The sequence below is a fragment of the Notolepis coatsorum genome (genome assembly GCF_963971535.1).
Source record: "Notolepis coatsorum genome assembly, chromosome: 3".
In the NCBI taxonomy this organism is placed as follows: domain Eukaryota; kingdom Metazoa; phylum Chordata; class Actinopteri; order Aulopiformes; family Paralepididae; genus Notolepis; species Notolepis coatsorum.
Window position 1 is genome coordinate 26,698,403 of NC_140167.1, and position 26,751 is coordinate 26,725,153.

The 26,751-nt window shown below is 45.9% G+C and overlaps 1 protein-coding gene across 1 annotated transcript in view; it reads left to right on the forward strand.

Moving 5' to 3' along the window:
- arhgef10 (Rho guanine nucleotide exchange factor (GEF) 10) overlaps positions 1–26,751 on the forward strand; it is a 171,146-nt gene that overhangs the window by 76,476 nt on the left and 67,919 nt on the right. The window contains exons 4-18 of the mRNA XM_084311130.1: positions 104–436; positions 2,761–2,797; positions 3,206–3,291; positions 3,617–3,673; positions 5,123–5,304; positions 6,400–6,516; positions 7,710–7,821; positions 10,930–11,042; positions 11,387–11,464; positions 12,129–12,308; positions 15,015–15,131; positions 16,771–16,863; positions 19,610–19,780; positions 22,693–22,838; positions 25,852–26,036. Coding sequence (XP_084167256.1) covers positions 104–436; positions 2,761–2,797; positions 3,206–3,291; positions 3,617–3,673; positions 5,123–5,304; positions 6,400–6,516; positions 7,710–7,821; positions 10,930–11,042; positions 11,387–11,464; positions 12,129–12,308; positions 15,015–15,131; positions 16,771–16,863; positions 19,610–19,780; positions 22,693–22,838; positions 25,852–26,036 — 2,007 coding nt within the window. The remainder of the gene's footprint in view (positions 1–103; positions 437–2,760; positions 2,798–3,205; positions 3,292–3,616; positions 3,674–5,122; positions 5,305–6,399; positions 6,517–7,709; positions 7,822–10,929; positions 11,043–11,386; positions 11,465–12,128; positions 12,309–15,014; positions 15,132–16,770; positions 16,864–19,609; positions 19,781–22,692; positions 22,839–25,851; positions 26,037–26,751) is intronic.

Here is a 26,751-nt window from a genome sequence, read left to right on the forward strand (position 1 = left end):
CTTTTTAATCCAGGACTAGGCTTACTGGCCTATGTGCTACATCCCTGGCTTCATCAGAGCATCCTGTAGCCGTGTCTGTTATTCCTCTTTTTCTCCTTCACAGGAAGTGAAACCCAGGATGTGTCCGGCGACCCCCCTCCCCCTCCCCAGGCCAGGACCACGTCCCAGGGCAGGATCAACCCTTACTGCGTGATCGACATCGCCCCGCTCCAGCTGAAGCAGCAGCAGCAGCACGCTCCTCCCGGCCCTTCCTCTCCGACGGAGGCCAAGGAGGCGGGGGGCGAGGCGCAGGACGTCCCCGCCAGCCCGGGCGGCGTCACCTCGGGCTACTCGGTGCCCGTGCCCTGTGGCTACGCCACGCCCTCGGGGGTGCCCCTCATCACGCCGGCCTACACCACGCCCGTCATCATCCGACACCTCTCCATGGACGAGGACGGTAAAAAAATAAAAAAAGGAAGGAAGGCGCCCGCTCCGTGCGTTCCTTGAAACGGCGACGGGTAGAGCGGCGGGCTTCTAACTTTTAACGTGGAAATTATGGCCCACAGTGTGATGTTTGATATGATGTTTACCATCGGAGTCCTAGAAACACCTAGAGCGATTAAACGTTTTGTAGATGCTGTGGTTCTACTCATTACGTTTCCACATTGGAATTCCCCCCTCTCCCCCCCCCCCTCGTACAAACTAAAGAGGACGTGGGGATGTGACACATGAACGCTCTCTCCCCTCCTCTCCCCTTCTCTCCCCTCCTCTCGCCTTCTCTCCCCTCCTCTCGGCTCCTCTCTCCTTCTCTCCCCTCCTCTCGCCTTCTCTCCCCTCCTCTCCCCTCCTCTCGCCTTCTCTCCCCTCCTCTCGCCTTCTCTCGGCTCCTCTCCCCTCCTCCCTCCTCTCTCCTCCTCTCCCCTCTTCTCCCCTCCTCTCGGCTCCTCTCGCCTTCTCTCCCCTCCTCTCCCCTCCTCTTGCCTTCTCTCCCCTCCTCTCGCCTTCTCTCCCCTTCTCTCCCCTCCTCTCTCCTCCCCTCTTCTCGCCTTCTCTCCCCTTCTCTCCCCTCCTCTCTCCTCCCCTCTTCTCGCGTTCTCTCCCCTCCTCTCGCCTTCTCTCCCCTCCTCTCTCCTCTCCCCTCCTCTCGCCTTCTCTCCCCTCCTCTCGGCTCCTCTCGCCTTCTCTCCCCTTCTCTCCCCTCCTCTCGCCTTCTCCCCTCCTCTCGCCTTCTCTCCCCTCCTCTCCCCTCCTCTCCCGTTCTCTCCCCTCCTCTCCCCTTCTCTCCCCTCCTCTCCCCTTCTCTCCCCTCCTCTCCCCTCTTCTCGGCTTCTCTCGCCTTCTCTCCCCTCCTCTCGCCTTCTCTCCCCTCCTCTCCCCTTCTCTCCCCTCCTCTCCCCTTCTCTCCCCTCCTCTCCCCTTCTCTCCCCTCCTCTCCCCTTCTCTCCCCTCCTCTCCCCTCCTCTCGCCTTCTCTCCCCTCCTCTCCCCTTCTCTCCCCTCCTCTCCCCTTCTCTCCCCTCCTCTCCCCTTCTCTCCCCTCCTCTCCCCTTCTCTCCCCTCCTCTCCCCTTCTCTCCCCTCCTCTCCCCTCCTCTCGCCTTCTCTCCCCTCCTCTCCCCTCCTCTCCCCTTCTCTCCCCTCCTCTCCCCTCCTCTACCCTTCTCTCCCCTCCTCTCGCCTTCTCTCCCCTACTCTCCCCTCCTCTCCCCTTCTCTCCCCTCCTCTCCCCTTCTCTCCCCTCCTCTCCCCTTCTCTCCCCTCCTCTCCCCTCCTCTCCCCTTCTCTCCCCTCCTCTCCCCTTCTCTCCCCTTCTCTCCCCTCCTCTACCCTCCTCTCGGCTCCTCTCCCCTTCTCTCCCCTCCTCTCGCCTTCTCTTTCTGCATTCCTTTTCTCTTTTCCTAAGTCCTTGCCACAAGGAAGCAGGGGGACTAAATTTAGCCCTGACCCAAAACTGCGTGTTGGCTGTGAGCATGTTCCCTGTGAGCATGTTCCTGTTTCTCCCCGGTATATCGTACGGTAGCCGTTTCCACCGTCTGTGGCTTGGCGTCACCAAGTGGTCCAAATTACACTGCAATTAACTTCACATCTGGGTCACTGTGGATCCAAATGTTTGAGATGGTTTCAGCGCAGAGATTTTTTTAGAAAGTCACAGATAATGTATTTTGATACACAAAGTACTAAGTAGGATGAACGATTTGAGATAGATGGTTTCAGCTGTGAGATGTTTTGGAAACATGTATCACTTTTGCCCAGACAGGATTCAAGGAAAACAGTTATCTTATCTTGGGATTTAAGTTGTGTTCATGTGTCTCGTGAAATGTATACAACAGTTGCCATCTTCACAATTAAAAGCCACTGTGAACAGAATGATCACTGCCACCTGCTGGTATGTGAGATGTATGACAGGACTTTTTTTTTTAAGGCACAATCTGTTATCCAAATACAAAAGGGTGGCCCCACCATTCAAAATTCAAAACATACTATTGGAGACATTAATTATTATTATTATTATTATTATTATTATTATTATTATTATTATTATTATTATTATTATTATTATTATTATTATTATTATTATTATTATTATTATTATTATTATTATTATTATTATTATTATTATTATTATTATTATTTCCAATATGACTGACGAGTATCTTATCTTAATGTAACAGTAGACAACAACTAAATACATGTTTGTAAACATTGGTATAAAATAGACCTATATTTGCAAACTGCAGATTGGGTCTTTAATTGTACTAAATTACTTCTCCTTCTTTCTTCAGTGACAGTGATTGCTACTGGCAACATCTCAGCTGACAGGTATGCAGTACACTATGCAACAACAGCATGCTAATACCAGTGTATTGGAAGGTAGTAGTATAGTTGACAAAAGGGTGTAAGTGTTTTCAACCTGTCATTATCTACCTCCTCTACTACTCAATATCATAGAACTGGTATTGTATATGAATGAATGAATGATCATTGTATTTATATAGCGCTTTTTTCTAGACAGACTCAAAGTGCTTTTTCACGATGTAGGGTGAAAATGTTCTCCTTCACCACCACTGTGTAGCACCCAGCGTTGGGCGACGCAGGCTCAATGGCTGCCATACACTGGTACCAGGCACACATACACAATGGCTGAACGGTTCAGGAGACAGGGATTGATAGGGGGGGGGGGCTACTGTCTAAATTTCTTGAAGATAATACAGTGTACATGTCTTGCAGTGTTTTCAGTGAAGACCCACCAATCAGAGAAGAGGATGCCTTGACTAAATGGGTGTCAGATCCTGCCAACACTGCCTGGATGGAAAGTGAGTAAGGAGTGATTTACACAAACCACACAACACTAATTTAATAGAGAAGTAGCTGTTTTAAAAGTCCACTTGAAAGACCCCCGAATTAAGCTTCAGTTCCCATTCTCAGTTTGTCCCTGGGTGCAGACGCAGCACATCACAGAGTATTTCTTTCTTTCTTTTGGAGCCAAGGTACCAGTTAATTCCCAGACACTTCCTTCCCCCCCTCTTGTTTTGAGGAAGCAGCCCCAGCGTGTTCCTTTCCCTTCAGACCTCCACTCGACATCACGTCCTGTCTGTTGATCCGCTGTGAATGTTGAACCGCGGTTGTTCTGTGCTCCAGGTCCAGACGAGGTGATTTACGATGACGTCCCCCGCGAGAACTCTGACTCCAACACAGGTCTGTGGTTCTGTTTTGTCTTTATCTTTTGGTTTGTTCCTTCATCTCCTGTTCCTCGTGGCTCCTGTATCACTTCTGTGTGTGCCACTTTTCACAAACAGGGCCACTTGAATTATGTACAAGATCGAGGCGTAAAAGCGGTCAGATTGGGTCTGTGGTGCCTTGATTACTCTCAGGGCCTTTCCCCAGGATGTTCAAACAAGATGGTACTCAGTTTCAACTAGGGGGTGGTCCGGAGGGGGGCTGTGCCCGCCATCTGGGAGGCATAAGAAATTGCAATAAGGAAAGCCATTTGCTGTAATTTCCTGCAACTTAAAAAAAAAAATCAATCAAATAGCTAACAAAAGTTCCAAATAAGTTATTTATTTAAGTACAGTGTATACGATATAAGCTGGTCCCAAGCTTTCACCGGCAAAAGAAAAAAATAATTTTTTTAAATACATGGGGGAAAATATTCTAATTCGATATGATCCATTGACAAATCTAGGCTGAACTATCACCTATTTCTGGATTACAATCACCTGTTGTTCGGCCACCAAGGTGTATGCGATGATGATCTAACTCAGGGGTTCCCAAACTTTTCAGGCCGGGACCCAGAAAATAAGGCGTCAGAGAGCCGCGGCCCAATGCACATCGTCAGGCTTTTTTTTTCTCTTTTTTTGCCAGGCGACCGATTTTTTAAGCCAAATATCACTTCAATCCTATTAAGTTAGTTCAAGTTAGTTATTCATTTATATGTGCTATTTATGAGAGGGCTAACTTGTTGCAAAATAATAATGATAATAATAATAGCCTCATTAAAATACTATTGTTGCTTCGGTTGTTTTCAGCGTTTTATGTGCATAATCTGTTATTTAGTTTGAAATGTTCGTTGAAATAAGTAGATTTTTCGTTTTTGTTTATTTATTAAGTTAATATAAAACCATATAGTCACATTTTAGAATACAATAGAATAGAATTTTAGAATACAACTAGAAACACTGTCCTGGCCTGCTTCTAAGTTCAGTGGCCTGAAAAAAAAGAAATTGATTTTTTATTATTTTTTTTTTTTTAAACCATCTCGCGGCCCTCCCGTGGTTGCTCGCGGCCCACCTTTGGGTCGCAACCCCGACTTTGGGAACCACTGATCTAACTGAATACTATGAAATAACCCCAAGGAGCGTCCCAGGGACCACTTATTTTGTTAAAATAAGTGGTCTACATGTTAAAATAATACTGTAGCTCTACATTCTAACAGCCATCACTGATATAGTGTCTGAACGCTTGGCATAAACTCCTATATGTTAATAATAATAATAATAATAATAATAATAATAATAATAATAATAATAATAATAATAATAATAATAATAATAATAATAATAATAATAATAATAATAAAAATAATGCTATGGAGGTTAAGTAAACATGATTCCTAACGGACCCGTTCTGTCGCGCCCCCTCCTCTAGAGCCTGATGAGATGATCTACGATGACGTGGAGCTGGGTGAAGAGGGCGGTGGCAGCTCCCTGGACAACGGCTGGAGCTCCAGCGAGTTCGAGAGCTACGACGAGGCCAGCGACGGGGAGGGCCGCGCCGAGAACGGCCTGCCCCACGCCTTCATGAGGGGGAAGCCACAGAGGAAGACCCATGTGTGTAGAACAACTCACCTGTCTGTTAACATTACAGCCACCTCCAATCTCTATGGCAATGCTACTGTAAGGGAGGGGGAGGGCGTAGTATGGTTGGGTAGAAATGGAGTTTTGATATGTTATGCTTGGAAAGATTTGTAATTTATGGAAGAAGATTTTATCTGTTTTTCCATTTTCCCTCCTAAAGATAATGATATGACACATCACTGTTAAATATGCTGTTAAGTGGTATTTATTTTGTTAAAATAATAGCTCTATATTCCAACAGCCCATCACTGATATAGAGTGTCTGGTCAGTAACATGGGTCTCCTAGTCCATCCTGCTCTGCAGTAAACAGATAATACATTTCCTGGTTTCCCGTTCCCACTTTATTCAGAGCTCGATACTGCAAAAGTAAGAATAAACAAACAAACAAAAAACAAGTAAAATGCTCTGTCAGTGCAGTAAGCAAATTTGGCTTGGAAAGATTTCTTGAAATAAGTAGAAATACCTAGGGTTCTCTCTCCTGATTGGATAAAGGGGGAGCAGGATACCAGAAAATATATTTTCTGTTTACTGGGAGACCTATGTTACTGACTAAACACTCTATATCAGTGATGGCTGTCGGAATGTAAAGCTACTTAACATTTATTTTAACAAAAAAAATACCACTTACTACAGCACTTTTAGTGTATTGAGATGGAAACACAATCCAGGTAGAATATCTCATCATGCCCAAGCTTTTACTAATTCTCTTGGTTCCAGCTACTGATATAGTCACTGTAGCTAAAGACTTCAATAACATACAGCCCTTTTGTATATTTGGTTGAGGTGAACCGCCCGTTTGCTTCTACAGACATGAAATAGACAGTTATAATTCAGCTGGTTGTTTTACGTAAGAGCTTGGCTTGTGTTTTGAGAGCTTCAGACATGGTACTGTTATTCAACATAAAATGATGTGTTTCTTTTCCCTGGGGTGGGAGTGTGTGGGTAAGCAGAACAGATATGAAGATGGGGGGGGGGGGGGGGGGGGGGATTAGCTATGCTCTTGTCTGTCTTGACTGGCGCCTCCTCCAAAGACCACAATTGGTAACGCTTGCTCTGCTTCTGTTTAGCTCTCTCAAGATCTGACACGCTTGAAAGAACACTATGAGAAAAAGATGAAAGATCTTATGGCAAATACAGTGGGAACGGTAGAGTTGCAGCAGCTAAAACAGAAACACGAGCAGAAGGTAAACCGCCTGCCGCACAACTCGTCTCCCTGCGCTAGACAAAGTAGTCCCATCCTCCTCACTCTTGGCCTAGCTAACTCCACTCTCTGGGCGTCTCTCACTGACCTTCGGTACCTTCACCAATACACTTATGTGAATGAGTGCCGCTGTTGGTGCTGGTGGTGGTACTGTGGTGGTGGTACTGGTGGTGGTACTGGTGGTGGTGGTGGTGGGTTTGTGTAATTCATTTGTCTCCTTGTCTGCTGTTATTACTTGTTTGGACATTTCAAGGCATAAAGCATTGAATATGTCCCCAATTGACGTTTGTTTAATACTACAGTACACTGAGACACCAGCGGCTTTTGTCTTTGATTAAAACGGCTACTGCCCATTGTCAAAAGATGTTTTCAGAGTGGCAGGAAATAACCATTTCATTTCAATTCAAATCTTTATTTAAACTCGAAAGGCAACGGAGGTTTCCCTCTTTTACAGTCACGTCGAGTGTACATACAGAGTTAAGCAAAAAAAATCACACAGACTATAAAATAATAATAATAAGACAAGTAAGGTAATTAAAAACATGTACAACTTGACTGACAAAGGTTGGAGATCAAGGTTTTAAACACTGAAATGATAGCATCCTGTGTGCTAATTTCTTTAGCCGAGCTTCAGAGAACATCTGTGACATGTCCCCCTGTCACAAAGACAAACGAGGCATTTTGTTAGTAAGTATTGTGCTACTCTTAGCTGATGTCCCAGTCTCTGTGTTGCCCTCCGGTCACCCCTGCCCTCCTGTGGTCCTGTATTTACATCATCCGCCTTCTGCCTTCCTCTCTAATACTGCTCATCCTCATCCTCCATGGCTTCATGTGCTAGTTTCCTATATAGGCACCGCCTGAGGCTGCAAAATGGTTTTGTTGTTGTTGTTGTTGTTGTTGTTGTTGTTGTTGTTGTTGTTGTTGTTATTATTATTATATCGGGGCAGCGGTGGCCTAAAGGTTAGAGAAGCGGGCTTGTGACCAGAAGGTCGCCGGTTCGATCCCCCTGACCGACAGGAAAAATCTTGGGGTGGGGGAAGTGAATGAGTAACGCTCTCCCGTCCCTCGATACCAACCACTGAAATGCCCTTGAGCAATGCACTTAACCTCCAACCTCCATATATGCACACAGATATATTTTGCTCTGATAATAATAGCTTTTCATGTCACCTGAAGATGCAAAAGCTGGTGAAGGCAGCGAAGGAAGGGACCAAAGATGGACTGGAGAAAACCAAAGCTGCTGTGAAGAAGGGACGCTCCTTCATCAAGACTAAGTCCTTCTGTCATGGTATGAACACTCTAAAGGACAGTACTAAGTCCTTCTGTCATGGTATGAACACTCTAAAGGACAGCACTAAGTCTTTCTGTCATGGTATGAACACTCTAAAGGACAGTACTAAGTCCTGTACAAACACTCTAAAGGACAGTACTAAGTCCTGTACAAACACTCTAAAGGACAGCACTAAGTCCTGTACAAACACTGTAAAGACAGCACTAAGTCCTGTACAAACACTCTAAAGGACAGCACTAAGTCCTGTACAAACACTCTAAAGGACAGCACTAAGTCCTGTACAAACACTCTAAAGGACAGCACTAAGTCCTGTACAAACACTCTAAAGGACAGCACTAAGTCCTGTACAAACACTGTAAAGGACAGTACTAAGTCCTGTACGAACACTCTAAAGGACAGTACTAAGTCCTGTACAAACACTGTAAAGGACAGTACTAAGTCCTGTACAAACACTCTAAAGGACAGCACTAAGTCCTGTACAAACACTCTAAAGGACAGCACTAAGTCCTGTACAAACACTCTAAAGGACAGCACTAAGTCCTGTACAAACACTCTAAAGGACAGCACTAAGTCCTGTACAAACACTCTAAAGGACAGCACTAAGTCCTGTACAAACACTGTAAAGACAGCACTAAGTCCTGTACAAACACTCTAAAGGACAGTACTAAGTCCTGTACAAACACTCTAAAGGACAGCACTAAGTCCTGTACAAACACTGTAAAGACAGCACTAAGTCCTGTACAAACACTCTAAAGGACAGTACTAAGTCCTGTACAAACACTCTAAAGGACAGCACTAAGTCCTGTACAAACACTGTAAAGACAGCACTAAGTCCTTCTGTACAAACACTCTAAAGGACAGCACTAAGTCCTGTACAAACACTCTAAAGGACAGCACTAAGTCCTGTACAAACACTCTAAAGGACAGCACTAAGTCCTTCTGTACAAACACTCTAAATGACAGTACTAAGTCCTGTACGAACACTCTAAAGGACAGCACTAAGTCCTTCTGTACAAACACTCTAAAGGACAGCACTAAGTCCTGTACAAACACTCTAAATGACAGTACTAAGTCCTGTACGAACACTCTAAAGGACAGCACTAAGTCCTTCTGTACGAACACTCTAAAGGACAGCACTAAGTCCTTCTGTACAAACACTCTAAAGGACAGCACTAAGTCCTTCTGTACAAACACTCTAAAGGACAGCACTAAGTCCTGTACAAACACTCTAAAGGACAGCACTAAGTCCTGTACAAACACTCTAAAGGACAGCACTAAGTCCTGTACAAACACTCTAAAGGACAGCACTAAGTCCTTCTGTACAAACACTCTAAAGGACAGCACTAAGTCCTGTACAAACACTCTAAAGGACAGCACTAAGTCCTGTACAAACACTCTAAAGGACAGCACTAAGTCCTGTACAAACACTCTAAAGGACAGTACTAAGTCCTGTACAAACACTCTAAAGGACAGCACTAAGTCCTGTACAAACACTCTAAAGGACAGTACTAAGTCCCTCTGTACAAACACTCTAAAGGACAGCACTAAGTCCTTCTGTACAAACACTCTAAAGGACAGCACTAAGTCCTTCTGTACAAACACTCTAAAGGACAGCACTAAGTCCTGTACAAACACTCTAAAGGACAGTACTAAGTCCTGTACAAACACTCTAAAGGACAGCACTAAGTCCTGTACAAACACTCTAAAGGACAGCACTAAGTCCTGTACAAACACTCTAAAGGACAGCACTAAGTCCTTCTGTACAAACACTCTAAAGGACAGCACTAAGTCCTGTACAAACACTCTAAAGGACAGCACTAAGTCCTGTACAAACACTCTAAAGGACAGTACTAAGTCCTGTACAAACACTCTAAAGGACAGCACTAAGTCCTGTACAAACACTCTAAAGGACAGCACTAAGTCCTGTACAAACACTCTAAAGGACAGCACTAAGTCCTGTACAAACACTCTAAAGGACAGCACTAAGTCCTGTACAAACACTCTAAAGGACAGTACTAAGTCCTGTACAAACACTCTAAAGGACAGCACTAAGTCCTGTACAAACACTGTAAAGGACAGCACTAAGTCCTTCTTTACAAACACTCTAAAGGACAGCACTAAGTCCTGTACAAACACTCTAAAGGACAGCACTAAGTCCTGTACGAACACTCTAAAGGACAGCACTAAGTCCTGTACAAACACTCTAAAGGACAGCACTAAGTCCTTCTTTACAAACACTCTAAAGGACAGCACTAAGTCCTGTACAAACACTCTAAAGGACAGCACTAAGTCCTGTACAAACACTCTAAAGGACAGCACTAAGTCCCTCTGTACAAACACTCTAAAGGACAGCACTAAGTCCTTCTGTACAAACACTCTAAAGGACAGCACTAAGTCCTTCTGTACAAACACTCTAAAGGACAGCACTAAGTCCTGTACAAACACTCTAAAGGACAGCACTAAGTCCTGTACAAACACTCTAAAGGACAGTACTAAGTCCTGTACAAACACTCTAAAGGACAGCACTAAGTCCTTCTTTACAAACACTCTAAAGGACAGCACTAAGTCCTTCTTTACAAACACTCTAAAGGACAGCACTAAGTCCTTCTGTACAAACACTGTATGAACCCAGGTTTCTGCGCTGGCAGGCTAGGGCTTAGACCTACCCAGTTCTGCTTAGACACTACCCAGCCGCACCTGTACTAAGTTCTTCTGTACAAACACTCAAAATGACAGAACTAATCCTTCTATACCAACACTCAAAATGACAGAATTAAGTCCTTCTATACCAACACTCAAAATGACAGAACTAAGTCCTTCTATACCAACACTCAAAATGACAGTAATCTTTCTGCCATGGTACTGACACTAACAAGGACAGTTTGGCCTTCATGAACAGCGGCCTCTTTGTTTATGCCCAAATTCCCTTCCTGTGCCATGACATTTGTGATAAATCATTAAATAGGCATCACATTTGATTAAGTTCAGTCTGATCATCGGCATCATCACAATCCACTTTGGCACATTGCCATGTCTCTCCTTGCTCTCCTCCATTCAGCAAAAGTAAATCATGTAGCTTTTCCCCCCGACTTATGTGCGTTTCAGAGAGGAAGTCGGCCTTTTTTGAGGAGGAGGAGTCTGAGCTCTTCATCGAGGTGGACTGTTTCAACGTGGAGCCAGTGCTGGGCCCCGCCCCCGAGGGGTTGTCACAGCAACAGGTACTGAACCCAGCGCTCACAGGTCTACCATTCACAAAGACACTGGAATGTCACTATGTTTAATCAACCATATTCTAAAGTATTGCAAAGTGTTGCACTAGTAAGAAAATGGGTGATTAGACTGTTAGCAGCATTCCAGTCTCCGTGTGTGTACATTAGACCCTTTTACTGAATTGCTTGTTTCCTGGAAGATAAGCTATCTCCCATGCTTGTGGCTGCACTGCAACTGCCTACTTAATGTTAATAAAGCGGCTGTAAACATGTTCATACTGTATGTGTTTATACAAGCTTAAAGCCATACCAATGAGTAAAAAAGACTAATACATTTGCTTTCTATGTTGCAGCTGGTGAGACGGTGTATACTGGGCTCCATTCTGGAGAGTGAGAAGAACTATCTGGACGCACTGAAGAGGATACTGGAGGCACGTAGATCCCGGTGCAGATCACATCAAATCAAATGTATTTGTAAAGCCCGCAAACACAGGTTAATGTCCCCGTGGGCTGGACAAGTCAAGAAGAAACATCATAATAATAAATAAAAAAAACTAAAAACACATCATGAAATACACAACAACACTCCCAGACATATCCCAGCGAAGGGCAGCCTTTTCCCCCTCTCTCAGCAATACGAGAAGCCCCTGTCCCAGATATCGAGCCAAGGCTAACTCTCCGTCTTTTTCCCCCTCTCAGCAATACGAGAAGCCCCTGTCCCAGATCGAGCCAAGGCTAACTCTCCGTCTTTTCCCCCTCTCTCAGCAATACGAGAAGCCCCTGTCCCAGATCGAGCCAAGGCTAACTCTCCGTCTTTTCCCCCTCTCTCAGCAATACGAGAAGCCCCTGTCCCAGATCGAGCCAAGGCTAACTCTCCGTCTTTTCCCCCTCTCTCAGCAATACGAGAAGCCCCTGTCCCAGATCGAGCCAAGGCTAACTCTCCGTCTTTTCCCCCTCTCTCAGCAATACGAGAAGCCCCTGTCCCAGATCGAGCCAAGGCTAACTCTCCGTCTTTTCCCCCTCTCTCAGCAATACGAGAAGCCCCTGTCCCAGATCGAGCCAAGGCTAACTCTCTGTCTTTTCCCCCTCTCTCAGCAATACGAGAAGCCCCTGTCCCAGATCGAGCCAAGGCTGCTGAGCGACAGGAAGCTGAAGATGACATTCTATCGTATCCGGGAGATCCTGCAGTGCCACTTCCTGTTCCAGATCGCCCTGGCCAGCCGCGTGGGCGAGTGGGACAACCTGGAGATGATCGGCGACGTCTTTGTGGCATCGGTGAGCCGGCTGTCGCCTGTGCCGTGTGTAGCTCGAGCCGTATGGTGCTGTTTTTAAAATGCATTAAAATAGCCGTTGGCTGCGGAGGTGGGTGAACGTTTCCCTGGACTCAGGCTTTTTTCACAACACTTCCCCATTCTGTACGAATGGGTCTGATGATTAGATCACTCTCAGAAGCTCTCTATTTTGCCACAGACACACACACATGAACACACACACACACATGAACACACACACAAGCACACACACACACACACATTAACACACACACACACACATTAACACACACACGCGCACACACACATTAACACACACACACACACACACACACACACACACACACACACACACACACACACACACACTGCACTCTAGTCTGTTTCCTCAGAGGATGTACTCCACCCCTTTCTGGCTGCCTAGCAACTCATGCAGGGTTCTTCAAAACAAAAGAGCGCGTCTCCCACAGTCTCACCCGTCTCATCTCCTTCCTGCTTCTTGTTATCATACAACCGCCGGGATCGTGACCCCTGGCCTGACATCAGAGGATCAGGGAGACACACACGCCGTGTGCCTGCTGCCCTCTCCATCCTCCCTCCCTTCTCTCATCCCTGTCCAACCCCCACCCCCCCCCACCCCTTCTCCCAAAAGTAACAGATCACTTTACTTATTACTCCCAGAGGAAAGTGACCATTTATTTACACTACTTATTGTTGTTTGCATTGCACCATCTGCAGTTCGTTCTCTCTCAACGGGTCAGGAGGTGGAGGTCTGTTGCATAGCCAGGCCTTGCCTGTTGGTCTTGGTCACGTGGCAGTCAGGAGAGTGTCTTTACGTTGTTTCAGCAGCAACCTGTGTGGAAGTGGGGTCGCGCACACTGCTGTCTTGACCAGGATTATAGAGTGTAGACAGTGCCTACATTTTTGTTTTATCATTTGAAAATACAATTATCTTGCAATGAAGTCCCCCCCTCCCCCCCCCCCCCCCCTACTACGTCCCCCCTACAATACAGAGAGAAAGATAAACTATGCAAATAACAATCTATTCGTTAACTGTACTGTGATTACTGAAATGTACTTACATTTTATTTATTTTTTTACTCTTACTATTTTACAGGAAAAACTAATGTGATTACAGTAACGACGTGTTTGTTACTTTGTAAGGATTACGCCAAACACTAGTTCTGACTTCTTGACTGTACATGATATGCATCGGCTATATAGCAGCCCTCTAATACTTTAAGATGTAAACATTCCTCTGTGTATACACTCTTATGAGTACATTTGCGTTTGATTTGTCCCAATAAGTGTAATGCACCGGCCCACCAATACAGACACCAGGTACAGACTAGGGATGGGCGTGAGTAATTAATCGATTACTTGTAGCTATAAGAAAAAAAAATTACTTATTTTTTTTTACATATTTTTTCACATGTATGTGTACGATTATAACTGTTTGTTGGTTTCCTTAAACATATACGTGAATGAACAAAAATAAGTAAAAAAAAAAAATTTTTAATAAAAAAGAAATCAATATATTTTTTTACACCCGGTACAGACACCAGGTACAGACACCCGGTACAGACACCCGGTACAGACACCCGGTACAGACACCCGGTACAGACACCCGGTACAGACACCCGATACAGACACCCGGTACAGACACCCGGTACAGACACCACCCGGTACAGACACCACCCGGTACAGACACCACCAGGTACAGACACCCGGTACAGACACCAGGTACAGACACCACCCGGTACAGACACCACCCGGTACAGACACCACCCGGTACAGACACCACCCGGTACAGACACCACCAGGTACAGACACCCGGTACAGACACCAGGTACAGACACCCGGTACAGACACCAGGTACAGACACCCGGTACAGACACCCGGTACAGACACCCGGTACAGACACCAGGTACAGACACCACCCGGTACAGACACCAGGTACAGACACCCGGTACAGACACCAGGTACAGACACCCGGTACAGACACCAGGTACAGACACCAGGTACAGACACCAGGTACAGACACCAGGTACAGACACCAGGTACAGACACCCGGTACAGACACCCGGTACAGACACCAGGTACAGACACCAGGTACAGACACCAGGTACAGACACCAGGTACAGACACCAGGTACAGACGCCCGGTACAGACGCCCGGTACAGACACCAGGTACAGACACCCGGTACAGACACCCGGTACAGACACCCGGTACAGACACCAGGTACAGACACCAGGTACAGACACCAGGTACAGACACCCGGTACAGACGCCCGGTACAGACGCCCGGTACAGACGCCAGGTACAGACACCCGGTACAGACACCCGGTACAGACACCCGGTACAGACACCCGGTACAGACACCCGGTACAGACACCCGGTACAGACACCACCCGGTACAGACACCAGGTACAGACACCCGGTACAGACACCAGGTACAGACACCCGGTACAGACACCAGGTACAGACACCAGGTACAGACACCCGGTACAGACACCCGGTACAGACACCCGGTACAGACACCAGGTACAGACACCCGGTACAGACACCCGGTACAGACACCCGGTACAGACACCCGGTACAGACACCAGGTACAGACACCCGGTACAGACACCCGGTACAGACACCACATGGTGTAACTCTTCTTCTAGTGATTTCTAGTGATTGTGATTCCTCTCTGCGTCCTGAACAGTTCTCCAAGTCCATGGTGCTGGAGGCCTACTGCGAGTACGTCAACAACTTCAGCACGGCCATGGCGGTGGTGAGGAAGACCTGCGCCTCCAAGCCCGGCTTCCTGGACTTCCTCAAGGTCAGAGAGAGAGAGAGAGAGAGGGGAGAAAGGGAGAGAGAGAATGAGTGTTTTGTCTCACTGAGACTTGAGACTTGAGTTTCTTTGCGTTTTCTTTTTCTTTGTTTTTTCTTTCGTTTTTTAGAGACTTTCTCTCCAAGGCTAACACGCTTTTCTCTTCAGCTGAGTTCCTAGACGTTGGACCTCCCTAAACAGGGTATTTGTGTCTGTTGAGCAACAATGGAATCTGTGCACGTGTCTGTGTAGAGGGAAATGGGTTTGTGAACCACTATTATCACTATGAACGCTGGTCCCTCCACTATTATCACTATAAACGCTGGTCCCTCCACTATTATCACTATGAACACTGGTCCCTCCACTATTATCACTATGAACGCTGGTCCCCTCCACTATTATCACTATGAACGCTGGTCCCTCCACTATTATCACTATGAACGCTGGTCCCCTCCACTATTATCACTATGAACGCTGGTCCCTCCACTATTATCACTATGAACGCTGGTCCCCTCCACTATTATCACTATGAACGCTGGTCCCTCCACTATTATCACTATGAACGCTGGTCCCTCCACTATTATCACTGAACGCTGGTCCCTCCACTATTATCACTATGAACGCTGGTCCCCTCCACTATTATCACTATGAACGCTGGTCCCTCCACTATTATCACTATGAACGCTGGTCCCCTCCACTATTATCACTATGAACGCTGGTCCCTCCACTATTATCACTATGAACGCTGGTCCCCTCTACTATTATCACTATGAACGCTGGTCCCTCCACTATTATCACTATGAACGCTGGTCCCTCCACTATTATCACTATGAACGCTGGTCCCTCCACTATTATCACTGTGAACGCTGGTCCCTCCACTATTATCACTATGAACGCTGGTCCCTCTACTATTATCACTATGAACGCTGGTCCCTCCACTATTATCACTATGAACGCTGGTCCCTCCACTATTATCACTATGAACGCTGGTCCCTCCACTATTATCACTATGAACGCTGGTCCCTCCACTATTATCACTATGAACGCTGGTCCCTCCACTATTATCACTGTGAACGCTGGTCCCTCCACTATTATCACTATGAACGCTGGTCCCCTCTACTATTATCACTATGAACACTGGTCCCTCCACTATTATCACTATGAACGCTGGTCCCCTCCACTATTATCACTATGAACGCTGGTCCCTCCACTATTATCACTATGAACGCTGGTCCCTCCACTATTATCACTGAACGCTGGTCCCTCCACTATTATCACTATGAACGCTGGTCCCTCCACTATTATCACTATGAACGCTGGTCCCCTCCACTATTATCACTATGAACGCTGGTCCCTCCACTATTATCACTATGAACGCTGGTCCCTCCACTATTATCACTGTGAACGCTGGTCCCTCCACTATTATCACTATGAACGCTGGTCCCCTCTACTATTATCACTATGAACGCTGGTCCCTCCACTATTATCACTATGAACGCTGGTCGCTCCACTATTATCACTATGAACGCTGGTCCCTCCACTATTATCACTATGAACGCTGGTCCCCTCTACTATTATCACTATGAACGCTGGTCCCCTCCACTATGTTTTCATGAACCCGTGGCTTTGTGCTCCTCCTCCACAGCACCGCCAGGAGACCAGTGGTGACCGGGTGACTCTCTACGGCCTGATGATGAAGCCCATCCAGAGATTCCCACAGTTCATTCTACTGCTGCAGGCATGACTCTGTTTTTCATTGGTCCTTTGAATGGCCTTGCAGTCGCTAGGCAACAGCATCGCTGTTGCAGTAGATCACGAGGCTCGTAACATTTTAAACACACACAAAAACAGCTGACGATCAGGTGATGTAACACTAAACTGGGGTCCCTAAATGTGTCTAGAATATCATTTGTAGCACCTTGTATCCAAAATAAAAGTCAGCCTTTTTCCTAAAGTAACAACCCAGTGTAATGTATGGGATTGCAGTATTAAAGTGAGATAATTGAACATGTCCAGCAAACTCCAGGGTCTGTAGCATCCATTTCATCCATAAGTCGCGCATGCGTTCTTGCTTTCAGACATTGAAGCCGTCTATTCATTGCTGCCATGTATTGCACTGCAGGTCAGTAGACATGACATGACCAACTATTACCAGCAGAGGTCGCCCTATACACATACATCAAGTACTGTGGTTTTCACATGGAAAGCCATAGAAATGTTTTCCTCTGCTCTCTGTTGACTCTGCTCCCATCATACCCTCACATGTGCTATTTCTGACAATTTCACTCAGGGTTTGCACTAGACTGGAAAAGCTTCCTGGACTTGGGTTAAAATCTTCTCCCTTAGCAGAACGCCTCATACAGAGTTTGATGGATAACGTTATATATTCTACTCAGGATTGTTTGAGCACTCTACTGTACTGATTGTGGCTGCATAAAGAAGTGAATACATCGTCTTCATATTGTCACACATGTCCTAATAGTCGAGAGTGACTTCTCCATATCAACGTGGCGTGTAATCGACAGTGTAAAATCATTGTGATCCTATGTAGCTCAATGTAGCTATGTAGCTAGAGTGTGGCACTCACAGTGTCAGGGTAAGATAGAGTGTGGCACTCACAGTGTCAGGGTAAGATAGAGTGTGGCACTCACAGTGTCAGGGTAAGATAGAGTGTGGCACTCACAGTGTCAGGGTAAGATAGAGTGTGGCACTCACAGTGTCAGGGTGAGCTAGAGTGTGGCACTCACAGTGTCAGGGTAAGATAGAGTGTGGCACTCACAGTGTCAGGGTAAGCTAGAGTGTGGCACTCACAGTGTCAGGGTAAGATAGAGTGTGGCACTCACAGTGTCAGGGTAAGCTAGAGTGTGGCACTCACAGTGTCAGGGTAAGGTAGTGTGTGGCACTCACAGTGTCAGGGTAAGATAGAGTGTGGCACTCACAGTGTCAGGGTAAGATAGAGTGTGGCACTCACAGTGTCAGGGTAAGATAGAGTGTGGCACTCACAGTGTCAGGGTAAGGTAGTGTGTGGCACTCACAGTGTCAGGGTAAGATAGAGTGTGGCACTCACAGTGTCAGGGTAAGGTAGTGTGTGGCACTCACAGTGTCAGGGTAAGATAGAGTGTGGCACTCACAGTGTCAGGGTAAGATAGTGTGTGGCACTCACAGTGTCAGGGTAAGGTAGTGTGTGGCACTCACAGTGTCAGGGTAAGGTAGTGTGTGGCACTCACAGTGTCAGGGTAAGATAGAGTGTGGCACTCACAGTGTCAGGGTAAGATAGAGTGTGGCACTCACAGTGTCAGGGTAAGGTAGTGTGTGGCACTCACAGTGTCAGGGTAAGATAGTGTGTGGCACTAACAGTGTCAGGGTAAGATAGAGTGTGGCACTCACAGTGTCAGGGTAAGATAGAGTGTGGCACTCACAGTGTCAGGGTAAGATAGAGTGTGGCACTCACAGTGTCAGGGTAAGGTAGTGTGTGGCACTCACAGTGTCAGGGTAAGATAGTGTGTGGCACTCACAGTGTCAGGGTAAGATAGTGTGTGGCACTCACAGTGTCAGGGTAAGGTAGTGTGTGGCACTCACAGTGTCAGGGTAAGATAGAGTGTGGCACTCACAGTGTCAGGGTAAGATAGAGTGTGGCACTCACAGTGTCAGGGTAAGGTAGAGTGTGGCACTCACAATGTCAGGGTAAGGTAGAGTGTGGCACTCACAATGTCAGGGTAAGGTAGAGTGTGGCACTCACAATGTCAGGGTAAGCTAGAGTGGCACTCACAGTGTCAGGGTAAGCTAGAGTGTGGCACTCACAATGTCAGGGTAAGGTAGAGTGTGGCACTCACAATGTCAGGGTAAGGTAGAGTGTGGCACTCACAGTGTCAGGGTAAGATAGTGTGTGGCACTCACAGTGTCAGGGTAAGGTAGAGTGTGGCACTCACAGTGTCAGGGTAAGGTAGAGTGTGGCACTCACAGTGTCAGGGTAAGGTAGAGCGTGGCACTAACAGTGTCAGGGTAAGATAGAGTGTGGCACTCACAGTGTCAGGGTAAGATAGAGCTTTGATTCCCACTGGGGCCACCCACACTAAAAGTATATGCACTGCAAAGTATATGTAAGGCTTAATGGGTACAAAAAAGAAAAAAGCTTCCCACCACAATCAGGACAGCCGAAACCCACCCAATTTTCGTCTCTGACTAAAAACACACTTCTTCAATCAATATCGGAAATGAAGAAGAAGGGAAAAAATACTGTAGCACCAAAGTTCAACACTGTTTGACGAACAATGTTACTTACCCTTAGCTGCCAGAGTTGTACCCTTCCTGCGGACCTGTTGTACAGAACTTGTAAGTCACTTTGGATACAAGCATCAGCTAAATGACTAAATGTAAATGTAAATATACATTAGAACCTTGTTAGCCCTCGTCAGCCGTGTGAATATTGCCGTGTCAGGTTGTCGGTGACTTATCTGAGCCCCCGCCCCCCTATTCTCCTCCAGGACATGTTGAAGAACACTCCGGTGGGCCACGCAGACCGCCTGCCGCTGCAGATGGCCCTGACCGAGCTGGAGACTCTGGCGGAGAAGCTGAACGAGAAGAAGAGGGAGGCCGACCAGCGCTGTGAGATCCGCCACATCGCCAAGGCCATGCATGAACGCTACCTCAACAAGGTCCGTCTGCCGGTCTCTACCCGCCCCGCTCGCTCACGTCGATAATACGTGGTTAAATCAGATTCACCAAACGTCTGCCGAATACACGTGGATGTACAGAGATGTGTCTGGGTGATGTTGGTACAGAGATGTGTCTGGGTGATGTTGGTACAGAGATGTGTCTGTCTGGGTGATGTTGGTACAGAGATGTGTCTGTCTGGGTGATGTTGGTACAGAGATGTGTCTGGGTGATGTTGGTACAGAGATGTGTCTGGGTGATGTTGGTACAGAGATGTGTCTGGGTGATGTTGGTACAGAGATGTGTCTCCAGGGTGATGTTGGTACAGAGATGTGTCTGTCTGGGTGATGTTGGTACAGAGATGTGTCTGGGTGATGTTGGTACAGAGATGTGTCTGTCTGGGTGATGTTGGTACAGAGATGTGTCTGGGTGATGTTGGTACAGAGATGTGTCTGGGTGATGTTGGTACAGAGATGTGTCTGGGTGATGTTGCTACAGAGATGTGTCTGGGTGATGTTGGTACAGAGATGTGTCTGGGTGATGTTGGTACAGAGATGTGTCTGGGTGATGTTGGTACAGAGATGTGTCTGGGTGATGTTGGTACAGAGATGTGTTTGGGTGACGATGCTACAGAGATGTGTCTGGGTTATTGAGAGTTATTTTTATTAATGTGCACACAGTCTTGGGAGAGACTCGAAGAGCATTTCATTGCCACTGTACATGTATAATGTGTATATAATAATAATAATAATAATAATAACTTTATTTGTATAGCACTTTTCATACAGAGGTTGCAGTTCAAAGTGCTTCACAACAGTAGAAAATACAGGCATAATAAAATAGTTTAAAATTATTAAGTTTACATACAACAACAGTAAAAAATACAGGCATAAGCGAGCATAAAATAAAAAATTTAAATACAAAGAGATAGAGAGGTAGCAAGGTTACAGTAAAAAGTGTGATAAGATTGTTCAATCAGATGAAAATGGCCCAGTTAGGAGAATCAACCTTGGCTAGGCGGTGATGTTCACGATGTACCTAACTGGAATGTTAAACAACTTTGCTAGCATAGGAAAAGATTTAGGTCAAAAGTCATCTTCTTCTCACAACAGGGCATCACTCTAACATCATAGAACCGACATATGAATTTCATTGGAAGTGTATGAAAGTAGGTAGGGTAAGAATATAGCAAGGTATGGTAAATCACAGTGTTTCACAGTATATGACAAATAAACATTGGCTTTGACTTTACCATGGCTAAATGACAACAGGACCTCACATACAGTGCATAGGCAGCGAGATCAAACAATATACAGTAGACTAAATATCTCTCCATATATATCATGCATCAATACTTCACAGCAGTAATGTAGACACAAAATAGACATAGGCATAAAACGAGCATAGAATTGGCACAATTATAGACAGGCATAAAATGAGCAGAGAATTTATATTAAAACCTCCTGGAGAAATTGTAATAGATTTCTGTTATTGAAAACTATGAACATTACAAAAAAAAAGATTGTAATAGATTTCTTATTGATTATGATAGATTTCTGACATTAAAATCTATATAAGACTATTAGCATGTTTCTGACCAAATAAAAGCAATGCATAAAGTGCAGACTGTAGAGTGAAGTCAAGTCAGTGTCCATCAGTACTTTAGTCCAGTGTACAAATGAGGTAGTGATACTGAACATAATGAGTATTGTACTGTATGTTGTGAGTGGAGCATTGTGGTATTATAGTATATACTATAGCTGTGGTATATAGAGCACAAAGCCCACCGTGGCACATGTTGTACAGACAATGTAAAGTATTGGACATAGCTTTGGTCATAATATCCTATATATATAAACAGTAGCATAACTCAGGTAGTCAGGTAGCAGAAAAGATAAGATATTCCTTTATTGATCCCTTTTGGAAAATTCAGGCATCATAGCAGCATGGGGGAGGGGGGAGGGGAGGTACATGTAGTAGAAGACATGATACAGGTCATAGAATTATAGTACAGTGGAGAAGTAAAAATTAAAATAGAATAAAAATAGGCAGTGTAAACAATATAACACTATAATTTACTCTGGCCATATGGGCAAGTAGGCAGTGTAAAAAGGTCAAGGTGCAAGTTGAGGGTATGTATGCCCTCTCAGTTATATTTGACCTACAATAAATATAGTTACACTATATATATAATCTAATAACTAATATATAATCTAATATATATAATCTAAAATGCTAAATATATGCTCTGATGAAGTAAGTATACAGTATACACATAAGGTGCAGTATGCTAATCTAATGTTAACTGGGTAATCATTTAAATCGCTTCATCGCTTTTCATTCTAGCTAGAGACTCCTACACAGTTTATGAAAAATGAGAAATTGCCTACAGATAGCGAGGCACCTTATCTACTTCTCAAGAACACTGAGCCAAAGTGCAAAATTCCTGGCTGATGTTGTGGTAGTTGAACAGATGCGATGGTGCTTCTCCCTCTCTCTCTGTATCTCTGACCCCGCGTGGGAGGAGGCGTGTCAGGGCCTCCGCTGGAGAGCGCACAGCTCCTATACCGAGTGCTCCCTCCACCGACCAGTGTATTTTTAGAACGTGGTTTAGCGTGACATGTGCTCAGAACACCAGTATTCCCATATGGTGTAATTATCTGTCCATTTGTCTATTTCTGAACAGCTTTTTGAAACGTCCATGCCGGAACACGTGTCCACAGTGTGGTGGTTGTACCAGAGAAAAGGGTTATTTATTTTTCTGGACTATGCAATCTTCTGTACAGAGTTGTACCTTTTTATATCAGTCGCAGTTGTCTTTTAAAAGCCATAAACGGGTTTCACGGTTTATACCTGATTTTGACCTTTAGTTTTGACCCCGACATACCCCACCCCTCACCTCCGTCCCCTGCAGCTCCTGAGTAATGGCAGCCGCTACCTGATCCGCTCGGACGACATGGTGGAGACGGTCTACAACGAGCGCGGCGAGGTCATCAAGACCAAGGAGAGGCGGCTCTTTCTGCTCAACGACGTGCTCATGTGTGCCACGCCCAACGTCCGGTAAACGTCCACCTTACCTGTCCTTAACCGGCACCCTCTCACGTCCTCGACCACACTACACTCCACCTTACCTGTCCTTAACCTGGCACCCTCTCACGTCCTCGGCCACACTACACTCCACCCACCTTACCTGTCCTTACCCGGCACCCTCTCACGTCCTCGGCCACACTACACTCCACCTTACCTGTCCTTACCCGGCACCCTCTCACGTCCTCGACCACACTACACGCCACCTTACCTGTCCTTACCCGGCACCCTCTCACGTCCTCGGCCACACTACACTCCACCTTACCTGTCCTTACCCGGCACCCTCTCACGTCCTCGGCCACACTACACTCCACCTTACCTGTCCTTACCCGGCACCCTCTCACGTCCTCGGCCACACTACACTCCACCTTACCTGTCCTTACCCGGCACCCTCTCACGTCCTCGGCCACACTACACTCCACCTTACCTGTCCTTAACCGGCACCCTCTCACATCCTCGGCCACACTACACTCCACCTTACCTGTCCTTACCTGGCACCCTCTCACGTCCTCGGCCACACTACACTCCACCTTACCTGGCACCCTCTCACGTCCTCGGCCACACTACACTCCACCTTACCTGTCCTTACCTGGCACCCTCTCACGTCCTCGGCCACACTACACTCCACCTTACCTGGCACCCTCTCACGTCCTCGGCCACACTACACTCCACCTTACCTGTCCTTACCCGGCACCCTCTCACATCCTCGGCCACACTACACTCCACCTTACCTGTCCTTACCCGGCACCCTCTCACATCCTCGGCCACACTACACTCCACCTTACCTGTCCTTACCCGGCACCCTCTCACATCCTCGGCCACACTATACATGCAAGTTTTGTGTATTTTTTATGGCCGGAAATGTCACTAATTTGCACATTCATTCATCCATTCATTCATTGACTCACACTTAGCCGCTCTGCCCCTAGTGGCTGCTCACACTCATGGCACTTTGTGCAAGACTAGTTCAATCAGTGGTTCTCAAACTGTGGTTGCCCCTTGGCAAGTAAAAAAAAGTATACATTTTTTTTTTTTTATAATATATATATATTTTTAAACTGTTCTGGCAACATATTTTGGCTAAATATAAATTTATCGTTTTATAAATGTGTATTGATAACATAGTGCTGTAATTAAATGTTCTAATAAATATGCATGATCAAGTTCAACAACGTGTGCTTTTATTTCGATATTCCTTAATTCCACGTTTGAAATTACGCAATACATTAAGTGTGGGGTCCCCAAAGAAAATGGGGTCGCGGTATGAAAAAGTTTGAGAACCCCTGATCTAAGCGATAATACTTTGCATCTATGACACTGTGTGTGTCCTTGTTAGAAACAGGCTATTGCTTTGTCGTCTTGTGTTTGTTTTTGTTTTTAGTGTATGTGGTTGTGTTTCCCGTCAAGAACAATAAACCTTGAACTGAACTGAACTGAACTGAACTGAGACTTAAAGTACAAGTGGAGTTTGTAATAATTAGAAGCAGAGAGGGCGTTCTGTTCTTGGGGGGTGAAATGTGACCACAGAGGGTGTCTTGAGGTTAAGACCTACTACTAGGGGCCACAGCGGCTTGGAATGTTACCCAGAAGGAAAGCACTGTCCCTGGAGTAAGAGTTTCCAGCTCCTCCCCTGTCATTACACCATACTGGTCACGGAAAAACCCTTGGCTCTGACCCAAACTCATCGACTTAAAAGAGGTCGTTTTGGATATCCACTGTTTTGGATTATCCTATATCTTGAGTAGGACACACGGCATTCTATTCCGATGCTTTCCTCTACCTACATGCTGCCTTACACCCACACAACGCTCCCGGCACAGAGGATGGATTCATGTGGCACAGAACACCATGTTCACATCATTGTTATTCTACAGCCTTGATAGATAGTCATTCTACTGCAGGAGAACGCCTCGCATTGCCAAATGCATCTAACGGCTATGAAAATGCATCACCTAAGTCGTCAAGTTTATTGCTCGCGTGGAAGAAAAACATACAGGGCTATGATTTAATATAAAATTATACCGTAGATCAGAGGTCCGTGATAACAGGGTGTTCATATGAGCTTTATTTAGACATCCATCTCAGTTACTGATAACATTTTATAGGTGAATCGATGCTTCAAATCGTACATCCTGCATCTTTAAAACAAAACCGTTACGGAGACTGGTACTGGCAATAGGGCTGGAGTCAAACCCTGACCTACTACTACTATTACTGCTGCCAAACATATCTAGAGGAAACACTGCACGATGGCCAATAATCCACGTGCTGTGTATGTACATCTAGAGGCAAAAGTATTGTTTATTTCCCCTCTGTGCCGATCAAATTTGCATTTCCAATCTATGCCATCTGTAAATTGTATTTAACAGAACATTATGAATGTGCACTGCATAGTCATCGTTTGATTTTAATTAGAAATGTTGATCAGCACAGAGGAAAACCAACCAATTTGACACCGCTGTCCCTCCTCCCTTTGCTTGCAGCTGATTTTGAGACTCTTATTACAATTAGGGGTGTCCGATATTATCGGCCGACCGATATTATCGGCCGATATCGGCAGTAAAATGTGATATCGGAAAATATCGGTATCGGTAAAAAAAACAATAACAATATTTTTATTTTTTTTACATTTATTTAACCTTTATTTACCCAGGCAAGCAAGTAAGCACCAATTCTTATTTTATTTATTGTCAAAAGTATGCATGTTGGTTTAATTCAACAACAAGAGATATGTAATGTTAATTTTTACTTTTTTAATGATCATATTTTGCACAGATAATGCTTACATTTAGAAAGCCTTTTGAATGCATCCAGTGAAATTATTAGTTACCTGAAATTATTCCGTTTTTTTGGGGGGAAACCCTGCATATATCGGTATCGGTTGATATTGGTATCGGTATCGGAAATTAAGAGTTGGACAATATCGGTATCGGTAAAAAAGCCAATATCGAGCATCCCTAATTACAATGTCTCTGGCCGTCCCCAGGTGCAGCGTGGACGGCAGTGGCAGTAGCAGCGCCCCGCTGAGCCAGAGGTTCCTGTTGAAGTGGAGCGTGCCCCTGAGCTTCGTGGAGGTGTTGGAGTTCGGCTCCAGCGAGGACATGGCCGACAACAGCAGCCGCTACCCTGCCCCCCACTCCGGAGAGAAGGTGGTCATCAACGCCAAGCCAAGTACGAAGCAGCCCCTTATCGTTCTAGTTTGAGTTTCTGCTCACGCGCGTCTCCGTTTCCTGTTGTCAGGAGCTCACTGTCTCCTTTTCACTTTCTGTGAATCTCATTATCTCCCCAGAAGACCACACTCGTTCCTATTATGTCAAACAGGCTCTGCGTTCCATCCCTGTCAGCACTAACTGGCAGAGAGGTGGAGGGGGGGGGGGGGCTGGGAGGAAAAGTCACCATGGCCGGTTAGCTCAGTTGGTTAGAGCGTGGTGCAAGGTCGCGGGTTCGATACCCGTACTGGCCACATGGCTTTTAAGAATAGACGTGGATTGTAGAACTCTGCAGTGGACTTTGGTCTGTGAGCATACATGAAGAAGAAGTCTTTATTTGTCATGCAGATTTAACACACACACATGCGATGGGCGACCCACAGGAACCCTCAGTTGCTGATGAAATGTTCTCTGCACCTCCCATCCCGTCGTCCTTCCCCCCCCAAGGGCAGCCGGGAGCAGACAAGGGCTGCGGCGTGGGCCTCGCCCCCCGGGGACCAATCCAAGTGCTCCTGTCCGTCTTGGCCAGGGATGCGGCAGCGTTAAGATCTGTTGTGCATGTTTTTCCATTGGGTTTATCGTATCGGGAGGGGAAACCCTTGCGAGCACGGGAGGGGGGCTATTAGATTATGATTAGGCTGTGAGCATGCATTAGGATATGGTCAGGATATGAGCAT